The sequence below is a fragment of the Vitis riparia genome, chromosome 17, assembly GCF_004353265.1.
Source record: "Vitis riparia cultivar Riparia Gloire de Montpellier isolate 1030 chromosome 17, EGFV_Vit.rip_1.0, whole genome shotgun sequence".
Lineage (NCBI taxonomy): Eukaryota > Viridiplantae > Streptophyta > Magnoliopsida > Vitales > Vitaceae > Vitis > Vitis riparia.
In genome coordinates, this window is record NC_048447.1 from 16,331,753 (window position 1) to 16,343,102 (window position 11,350).

General features: G+C 33.7%; 1 protein-coding gene and 1 pseudogene across 1 annotated transcript; both read left to right on the forward strand.

The window, feature by feature from the left end:
* The first annotated feature begins 255 nt into the window (after window positions 1-255).
* On the forward strand, window positions 256-2,498 carry LOC117904161 (cytochrome P450 CYP736A12-like). The gene is made up of 2 exons (XM_034816674.1): window positions 256-936; window positions 1,674-2,498. Exons 1-2 carry the CDS (start codon window positions 256-258, stop codon window positions 2,496-2,498), a joined length of 1,506 nt encoding a protein of 501 aa, XP_034672565.1.
* Window positions 2,499-9,108: 6,610 nt separating this feature from the next.
* Window positions 9,109-11,350, forward strand: LOC117904162 (annotated as a pseudogene).

The window sequence follows — 11,350 nt, forward strand, 5'->3', positions numbered from 1 at the left end:
AGGCGGTTCTAAAGCGACATACAAGCAGGTCAATAAAACACAGCGTGACACTTCATTTGCAAAAAGTAAAGCAAGAATATGAATTCAGGAATATCATACGATTGAGACACTCCATTAACAAACTATTATAGTTGATTTTCAAGTACAACGCGTGTCACGCTCATCCGAACAATGTATAAATTCATGCATGAGGGGGGCTTCTATTATCACTTATTCCCATCCCAAACTTCACTTGATCACCTCCCAGTACCAGTAATGGCTCTCTTCACCATTCCTATTCTCCTAGTCCTCCTTGCAGCCTTTTGGATCACTTTATCACAGCTCAAACACATCACAACCCACCGGAAACTGCCACCGGGTCCCTGGGGGTTACCAATTATTGGTAGCCTCCACTTGTTGGGCAATCTTCCTCACCGCAGCCTTAGCCGCTTAGCCAAGAAGTATGGGTCCATCATGTTTATGCGACTGGGGTCTGTTCCAACTATCGTAGTCTCATCGCCCCAGGCTGCCAAGTTATTTCTCAAAACCCATGATGTTGTATTTGCCAGCCGGGCTAAACTGCAAGGAGTCGAGTACTTGACCTATGGGACAAAGGGCATTGCCTTTAGCGAGTATGGTCTCTACTTGCGTAATGTTAGAAAATTGTGTGCATTAAAGCTTTTTAGTACTGCTAAAATCAATTCCTTTGCCTCAATGAGGAGGGAGGCGATAGGGTTGTTTGTGCAGTCACTAAAAGAAATGGCGGCAGCAGGAAACGTGGTGGATATTAGTACAAGGGTTGCCGAGGTCATCGAAGATATGGCGTACAGGATGGTTTTTGGACACGACAAGGATGAGATGATTGACCTGAAAACCCTAATTGGAGAGGCCACCAGCTTGGCTGGAACTTTCAATATTGCAGATTACTTGCCCTTCTTAGGGTCATTTGACCTTCAGGTACCTTAATTTCATGCTATTTCTTTAGCTAATTTATATGTATAACAAAAATTGTGAGGAAAATAAGAAAATAAAATACAAGTTGAAGCTTGTTATATTCCTTAGTAAAGTTTACGTAGAGTTCTTTATGCATGTGCATTGCATCTCTTATAGTAAAAACATTTATGAAGCTCTAGAATGTTAGATTTCTTTATTTTCCTTTATCACCCGAGACACAAAAAACAGTATATATGTATATCAAGCATTCAAAACAATCCTTTGATCTTTGATCTCTGGATAGGGAACCAACCTAAATCCATTTTTTATTTTCTTGAAGATGTATGGATCTTTTAAGGCTATGGAGGGCACCACATTTCCTTTGCGTTCTCTCTGACGATGGGAACGGAAGAGAACATGTTCCTTTTTTGTTTCAAAACGTTGTCATCATACAAGGAACAAACACTAACACTTGGATTTATACCCTCCTGCCTTAGGGACCATACCCTTTGGCTATTGGGCCTCACGAGTCTTAGGTCCATCATCTAAGGCCCGTGATGACGTTGGGCTCTACACATAGGTGGCCCATACTCTTGATCAAATAGAAATCGTATATATATGGATAGCTAAATCCTGAACAATGGTTAATATAATATAAGTCCATATTTATTCTATCATAGAATTCAATCCAGCTTCTTCTTTGAATAATTTCAGAGGTTCAATAAATTCATAATTTCTGCGTATTTAATTTCTACTTTCAGGGATTGACTCGACGCTTCCAGGCAGCCAGTGAAGCTATAGATGAAGTCTTGGAGAAAATAATTGACAAGCATACAAAAGATGCTAGGGATGGAGTGAATCATATGAATTTCATGGACATCATGCTATCACTGATGAGTAAGTCCAATGATTTTAAAGATGAGCCTTTGTACGCCATTGATCGAACAAATGTCAAAGCAATCGTATTGGACATCCTTGTTGGTGGAATTGACTCTTCGCTTATTTCCGTCAACTGGGCTCTCGCAGAACTACTACGACATCCAAGGGTGATGAAAAAGGTTCAAGAAGAGTTGAAGAATGTTGTTGGCATGGGTCGAACAGTAGAAGAGAGTGATTTGAAAAGTTTAATTTACATGAATATGGTGTTGAAGGAAGCCTTGAGACTACACCCAGTCGGACCTTTCTTGATCCCACGTGAGTCTGTAGAGCATAGCACAATCAATGAGCATTACATACCTAAGAAAGCAAGAATTCTCATAAATACATGGGCCATTGGAAGAGACCCTGACGCTTGGTCCAATAATGCAGAGGAATTCTTTCCTGAGAGGTTCATTGATAACAATATAGATCTTTATGGACATGATTTTGAGCTTATTCCATTTGGATCAGGCCGGCGAAGGTGTCCTGGAATTCAACTAGGTCTAATAACTGTTCAACTTATACTAGCTCAGTTGGTGCATTGTTTTGATTGGGAGTTACCAAATGACATGTCACCTAGTGACTTGAACATGAGAGAGAAATTTGGTTTAACAATGCCCAGAGCTAATCACTTGATTGCCAAGCCAACTTATCGTTTGCATATCTAAAAGTTTACGCGGCCAACCTATCGTTTGCCTGTCTAAATAAAAATTGTTATATACTCTCTATCTATCCAAGCTTAATTATCATTTTGTGCTTCATATTGTATGGTAGGGACAATATTTTATAATTTCAATTCATCTTGTTTAAAATGTTTGTGTGTATTTTCTATGAGTTTTTGTAGTAGCATGCATGGTGTTTAGAATGTTAGCATATGTTGTGTAATAATTTCTGTGGAGGACAATGCTTAAAATGTTTGTACTTGTGCATTAATAAATATTGTACTACATCTATGGAAGCTTGAAAGCCCCATACAATGCCATTGTGACATACATGAATGGTTTGAAGTATGTTATTAGATCCAACAAATTATTGAAGTGAATATCTTGGTTTTATAGGTGTTAACCAAAATCGCGTATACACAAGCAAAAAATTAAGAAAAAAATATGAGATTTTAATATGGTTTGACAATCTATGTGATCCTTATGGCTATAGAGTGTAACAACATTCAACAATCCACTAATCAAATGGGAAAAAAAATACAACAATGAAATTCTCAAAAATCCTCTCAATTGTCTTCGCGTTCTCTAAAAAAACCTTTAAAAATACAGTAAGGTTAGGTATATAATGAAGACAAACTTGTCATTTATCACATAAAAAAATTCTTCAAGGAACGCTGCCCCTTTCAACCCTTGTGAATTAACTAGACAACTTGATCACCATGAGCTCAACAGAGAGTTCGATTCTCGACATCTTAAATGAAGTGCAACCAAACTTATTCAAACTTCAAAATCCAATAATAGGTTGATTGCTTGTTATGTACATAGTCTTTTTAAAACCCCATAATCCATTTACAAAATTACCTTGGGGCATATAGCATAGCTTCAATAAAAAGCAATGATATTCTATCTAAAGAAAAAAAAAGATAGAATTAGTCCAATCAAATGGGTTTTTAAAGGAAAACAAACATTAAAATGTCAAAAGATAGAGAATTCAACAAATATAAAATTGTGTGAAAGAGAGATGTTATGGAAAACTACTTGAAAAAAAAGAATGTTGAAAATTAAGGGTCTGTTTGGTTGGTGTTTTTAAAAATTGTTTTGGAAAAGAATTTTTAAGAATAGTTTTTAAGAACAACTTTTTGTATTTTCAAAAACAAAATTTAGTTTGAAAACTAAATTTAAAAAAATAATTTTTGTTCTCAAAAATCCAAAAAATATGTTTGGTTGAGTTAAGAAAAAAAGTGTTTTAGAACAAATAAAATAAAAAACATGTTTGAAAGTTGGATTTTTTTTTAATTGAATTTTTTTTTCGTAACTCCTCTCTATTAATGAAAAAATAAATAAATAAAATAATTCAACAAAAAATAATAATAATTGGTTTTATATTTTAAAGTCGAGTATTTTCTTTAACTAATTGATATTATAAATATATAAATAATTTTTACATTCACATTTTTTAAAAATTAAAAATGTTTCATTTTGAAAATTTTATGCATTAATTTTAGTTTTTTCAAATGAAGGATTACTATGTAAACATTTCTAAATATGTTTGATTTCAATAATTAATAAATTATATAATCAAAATATCATAAATTGGTAAATATCAATGATTGGATTTTATGAAGATAAAATTTATGATATCAAATAGTAATGCATTATACTTAGAAATAGATTATGTACTTTTGCTATTTTAAATGTAATTAATAATATAAAAAATTAATTAATAACGATATATTTATGATAATTTTTTGTTTAAAAATATTTATAATTTTATTTTATATTTAATAATTATATAAAAGATAAAAAAGTTTAAAGTAAATCAAACTAATTTATTTATAAAAATTTATTAATTTTCACTATATATATATATATATATATATATATATATATATATATATATATATATATTGGGACTGAAACCTGTTCCCCTTTCTCTCATTTTTCTTCTTTCCACTGTTTCTATTCCACTCTTATTCTCTGTTTCTCTTTCCGTCCTATCTCCGTTTCTCTTCCAACATCCAAACTTTTATTCACAACAGTTGAACTACTTCTCTCTTCTAAGATCAAAAAATTACTCACTGAGGCCAAAATCCAGATTGTGGTTGTTGTAAAGATTCCTGGTTAGGGTTTTAGTTTTTGTTATAATTTTTGTTTTCTTTTTTAATTTTTTTCATTCTTGGTTTTTTGTGTTATTGTTGATGTTTTGATTGGTTTATGGGAAATCCTAGAATTTATGGAGGTTTTGGCTTTGAAATGCATCCAAAAAATCCTATGGAGATAAATCCTAAAATATCCAAAAAAATATTGAAACAAAAATGACATAAAAAATAAAATAAAATAAAAAATTGTCCGATAATGTTGAGTTTTTTGGTTGAATTTTTGTAAGACCCATTTTTTAATTTTTTTTATTTTCCCTAGTAGTGTAAAAAATTTTCTTCCCAGTGAAGAGTGAAGAGTGAACAGATGAGAACAACCAAAAACACTGATTGAAAACATGATGAACATCTTATTTTTTTTCTTCTTAAAACAGTGGCAAAAACACGAAAAACGCCGTTTTTTTGTTCTCTGAAAATCAGGCTTTAGAAAACATGAAGAACAAATGGGAACAAAAAAAACTCTCTTATCAAATACGTTTTGCGTGTTTTTTATTTTAAAAAATAGAAAACCGTTTTTGAAAACACTAACCAACCAGCCCTAAGTCTTTAAAATAATGAGACTCGCGAGAAAATTTTTGCACATAGAAGACTTTGAATGCGAAAAAGATTTTTCTGTCCCTTTTATATAATTGATTGGTTGAGAAGGTGATAAAAGGGAATTCCTATTCTCAATACAAGAAATCCTTCTATTGTCGTTCTTCATGCCTAAACAAAATGTACAGCAAACAGATTTGTATGTTTTTAGGATGTTCAATAGATTTAAAGTGAATGTAGTTGTATGCATTTTGTGGTTTAGAGTGGGTATGGAAAGAATGTTATTGAAAGTAGGCCTTTTTTTCTTCTATGTATGAATACGGGATTCATGGGTTAAATAAGGGATTTAGCGTGTATGTGTTGAGGCAAAGTTTTTTAGGTTTGTGTATTTTGGTTGGTTGGTGGGAAAACTCAAGCCTTTATGTTGTGGATTTTCTGATTGACGTCGGATATTGCTATAAAATTCAACGGGGATCACAATTCCACGCTCAAAATATTGTGAGGAAATTAGAATTTCAGGTGCCTCAAAAGGTTCTCTTTTAGGATTTCAAATTGCGTTTGTTAATTTCCCGAAAAGCTTCAATAAAATGGGTGGCCTCTTTCATTGTTACCCAAGTCTAGCCTCATGGAGTTGTGGGAGCCATGAATCCAAAGAATGGGAATGTATTTAAAATGAATGGGCAACGGGTGAAGCCATACTTGGAGGGCATGAGGGAGCAAGGAGAGGAATAGTTGATATCTTTTCATCCTACCCTCTTACTATTTTTTAATATAATGATTTATTTCACGAGAATGGCATATGGTGGGTTGATTTGAGGATGTGCATCATAGTGCTATTTACTTTTGTTTTTATGGATTTTTGTCGCCCCGTACTTATCACAATTCAAGTGTAAGCCATTGCTCTACTTTGCTAACACTCTTTTCTTTCAAGAATCAAACTTGGAAATTCTTAGTAGAAAAGTTTGGTAATGCACAATCAATTAGTCCCAATACGATGTTGAGATAACATTAAAGAATATGAGGTACCCTTCCAATAGTACTCCTATCTCTTAAAAATATTCAAAAATCAAACTTGAAAATCTTTTCAATAAAAAATAAAAAATAAAAAACCTTGTGCATGATCTACTAGTCCTAGCATGGTATCGAGGTGTACTACTAAGGAGTATGGGATGGTATATCAGGGATATGATGAAAAAAGATTAAAGATGTTAACTAGTATAATACTCTTGAGGGTAGATGCGTTTGGGTCAAGATAAAATTGTGTATTATTTTATTATATACATCTAATAAATTTATTTTATAATTGTTTCATCCATAATTTTTAATAAATGTAAAATTTTTAGGAGGTTTCGTAAAATAGTTTTTTCATATATATATTATATTCTTTGAATTATCTTATGTAAGTTGAGTCACGTTTTATGTCTTTTCTTGTACTAAGACATATATGAAAAGTGACAAGCACTCATTTTCAGCCATAAAATTCAATATCGAGTCCTGTGTTCTTGCAGTAAGAGACATATATGGAGGTGACCAGCATTCATTTTCAACCATAAAAGTCAATACATTCACACCAAACGTGGACGAGATTGCACCATATTTTCAAACAATATGTGAATGACACTGCACCACATGTCACTCAACTACTAACCTTTAAGCCACATCCGTGCCTGAGGGAGGAAATCGCGTGAATATGAAGGTGAGGTCAATCATTCTAGGAGTTACAAGGTTTCCACACTGGAAATCGCGTGAATATGAAGGTGGGGTCAATCATTCTAATAGTTAGAAGGTTTCCACACTTGAGGGGCAATGATGTGGGAAATAATCCCATTGATTTCGGAGCTGGTAGTGCAGCAGATATCAAACGCAATGATAGTGGAAGCTTTACTACCAAGGAACTGCACCCTCGACTAACAATGTCAATTCTCTCCAATTATGTAGTTGCTGGTGGACTGCATGAAATATTCTTGTGCTTAAGGGGAATATTTTGCTATGAAACTTTTGCATACCTAAAAATAATCTTGTCATGGTTTTTTTTTTTCTTTTTTTTTTCCCCACAAAATAATTTTGCTTGAAACTGATCTCCTTTGGTAATTTTGCTAGCTTGAAGTCGCCATGAAAAAGTTTTAATGCTAAAAATTCTTTTACCATAATATATTCTTTTTTGGTCCAAGAGTTGATATGTTTGAGATTTGATGTTAGTTCTTAGAGATAAATGTTGGATTAAGAAGTAAGATTAAGATTCCATATGTTTTAAATTTGATGTTGGCCTAGAAAGTATGTTCAAAGTTATTATGGCCGTATAATGATGATCTAGCTTTATACTAGAACCAATTAGAACTATGCAAAAATCAAGTGGCTTGAAAAACCATTGAATCATTTTAATATATGATTTCCATCCGAAACTTAAGAAAAATAAAAAAATAAAACCAAAGGAAAAAAGGACAAACAAAACCAAATTAAACCTAAACCTCAACATGAATACATCGTTTGATAGTGGTGACTTTGTTCCTTTTCCCCCCTAATATACATTTATTTATATTAAAGACTCTAGTACTAATACTTGTTGAAACTTTGAACCAACTTTTTAATCCTAGAATATTTAGAAAGGAGAATTTAGTTCATTTACCCTATGATTCTTTTCCCCCCCTCAATTCTTCCTTGTTACGCATCATCTACCAGGGCAAAGTGCCTAATGTTCTCTTTCCATGGTTCAATATCATGGCTAATGGAAAAGAACTTGTTGGAGTTCTAAATTTTGGTTACATATAATCCTCACAAAATTAAAGCATTCATTTATTGCAATGTTATGCTAACTTTCCAATTTTTTTTCGAAAGAATAGAATCTTCAAACTATGTATTGTTTAATAGAATCTTCGAACCATGTATTGTTTCACATATTTTGTTTTCTGTTGGTTTTTTATTAGTTTTTTCTTATTTAAAGTCCTAAGGGACTTTTAAATTTCACTACCCTATTTTTTAAGGTTTGTGCTAATATTTTATATCATTATTATCCATCAATATGCTTAACGTTATGGATTTGGTGATTTCGAACTTTATTGATATTAGAATGGAACCCTTAAAAGAAAAGTCATGATGTAATAATTAAATTCCATACATTATGTTAGATAATATTATATCTTCTATCCTATTTGCATTTTCTTTATTTTAGTTTACTTTTATGTGTATTTTGATCTTTATCACTTGTATTATATATTATTTGAGTGTATTTAAAATTATATAATATATTTAAGCTATAAACTTTTTGTAAGATGATAAGTTATTCACAATTAGTTTATGGATTTTAGACAAATCTATTAGAAGTCATAATGCATCATCTTCAAATTGTAGAAATAACTTATCTTAATTATCAAGGTAAGGTTTTGATGTATGTATACTAATATGTATGGTTGTATCTTAGTACTCTCTTCTACCATATTATACAAAAATCACCCGTACGTAACAAAAAAAAAAATGAAAATTGAAAAAGGAAAGGGGACATTATTAATATTTTAAATAATTTTTTTTGTTTGAAAAAGAATGAAGCGAGTAGAAAAAGAGTTTTTAATGAATGCATTCAACATCAATATTAATATCCCAAAAAATAGAATCTTGGGTTTCACCAAATTGCAGAAATTCGGAGCATGGGAGGAGAAAAGTATGTGACTGCTCAAAGGCGGTTCTAAAGCGACATACAAGCAGATCAATAAAACACAGCGTGACACTTCATTTTCAAAAAGTAAAGCAAGAATATTAAGTCAGAAATATCATACGATTGAGACACTCCATTAACAAACTATTATAGTTGATTTTCAAGTACAACGTGTGTCACGCTCATCCGAACAATGTATAAATTCATGCATGTGGGGGCCTTCTATTATCACTTATTCCCATCCCAAACCTCACTTGATCACCTCCCAGTACCAGTAATGGCTCTCTTCACCATTCCTATTCTCCTAGTCCTCCTTGCAGCCTTTTGGATCACTTTATCACAGCTCAAACACATCACAACCCACCGGAAACTGCCACCGGGTCCCTGGGGGTTACCAATTATTGGTAGCCTCCACTTGTTGGGCACTCTTCCTCACCGCAGCCTTAGCCGCTTAGCCAAGAAGTATGGGTCCATCATGTTTATGCGACTGGGGTCTGTTCCAACTATCGTAGTCTCATCGCCCCAGGCTGCCAAGTTATTTCTCAAAACCCATGATGCTGTATTTGCCAGCCGGGCTAAACTGCAAGGAGTCGAGTACTTGACCTATGGGACAAAGGGCATTGCCTTTAGCGAGTATGGTCTCTACTTGCGTAATGTTAGAAAATTGTGTGCATTAAAGCTTTTTAGTACTGCTAAAATCAATTCCTTTGCCTCAATGAGGAGGGAGGCGATAGGGTTGTTTGTGCAGTCACTAAAAGAAATGGTGGCAGCAGGAAACGTGGTGGATATTAGTACAAGGGTTGCCGAGGTCATCGAAGATATGGCGTACCGGATGGTTTTTGGACACGACAAGGATGAGATAATTGACCTGAAAACCTTAATTGGAGAGGCCACCAGCTTGGCAGGAACTTTTAATATTGCAGATTACTTGCCCTTCTTAGGGTCATTTGACCTTCAGGTACCTTAATTTCATGCTATTTCTTTAGCTAATTTATATGTATAACAAAAATTGTGAGGAAAATAAGAAAATAAAATACAAGTTGAAGCTTGTTATATTCTTCAGTAAAGTCTACGTAGAGATCTTTATGCATGTGCATTGCATCTCTTATAGTAAAAACATTTATGAAGCTCTAGAATGCTAGATTTTTTTATTTTCCATTATCACCCAAGACACAAAAAATAGGATATATGTATATCAAGCATTCAAAACATTCCTTTGATCTTTGATCTCTGGATGGGGAACCAACCTGAATCCATTTTTGATTTTGTTGAAGATGTATGAATCTTCTAAGGTTGTGGAGGGCACCGCCTTTCCTTTGCGTTCTCTCTGACGATGGGAGTGGGAGAGAACAGGTTCTTTTTTTGTTTCAAAACATTGTCATCATACAAGGAATAGACATTGACACTTGAATTTATACCCTCCTGCCTTAGGGACCATACCCTTTGGCTATTGGGCCTCACGAGTCTTAGGTCCATCATCTAAGGCCCGTGATGGCATTGGGCTCTACACATAGGTGGTCCATACTCTTGATCAAATAGAAATCGTATATATATGGATAGCTAAATCCTGAACAATGGCTAATATAATGTAGGTCCATATTTATTCTATCATAGAATTCAATCCAACTTCTTCTTTGAATAATTTCATAGGTCCAATAAATTCTAACTTCTGCATATTTAATTTCTACTTTTAGGGATTGACTCGACACTTCCAAGCGACCAGTGAAGCTATAGATGAAGTCTTGGAGAAAATAATTGACAAGCATACAAAAGATGCTAGGGATGGAGTGAATCCTATGAATTTCATGGACATCATGCTATCATTGATGAGTAAGTCCAATGATTTTAAGGATGAGCCTTTATACGCCATTGATCGGACAAATGTCAAAGCAATCATATTGGACATCCTTGTTGGTGGAATCGACTCTTCACTTATTTCCATCGACTGGGCTCTCGCAGAACTACTACGACATCCAAGGGTGATGAAAAAGGTTCAAGAAGAGTTAAAGAATGTTGTTGGCATGGGTCGAACAGTAGAAGAGAGTGATTTGAAAAGTTTAGTTTACCTAAATATGGTGTTGAAGGAAGCATTGAGACTACACCCAATCGGACCTTTCTTAATCCCACGTGAGTCTATAGAGCATAGCACAATCAATGAGCATTACATACCTAAGAAAGCAAGAATTCTCATAAATACGTGAGCCATTGGAAGAGACCTTGACGCTTGGTCTAATAATGCAGAGGAATTCTTTCCTGAGAGGTTCATTGATAACAATATAGATCTTTATGGACATGATTTTGAGCTTATTCCATTTGGATCAGGCCGGCGAAGGTGTCCTGGAATTCAGCTAGGTCTAATAACTGTTCAACTTATACTAGCTCAGTTGGTGCATTGTTTTGATTGGGAGTTACCAAATGACATGTCACCTAGTGACTTGAACATGAGAGAGAAATTTGGTTTAACAATGCCCAGAGCTAATCACTTGATTGCCAAGCCAACTTATCGTTTGCATATCTAA

Bases quoted from the DNA above. Each gene is read 5' to 3' on its own strand.
- LOC117904161 (XM_034816674.1), top strand. From the start codon at position 256: ATGGCTCTCTTCACCATTCCTATTCTCCTAGTCCTCCTTGCAGCCTTT. The intron at 937-1,673 runs GTACCTTAATTT...TTCTACTTTCAG, and splicing joins TAGGGTCATTTGACCTTCAG to GGATTGACTCGACGCTTCCA.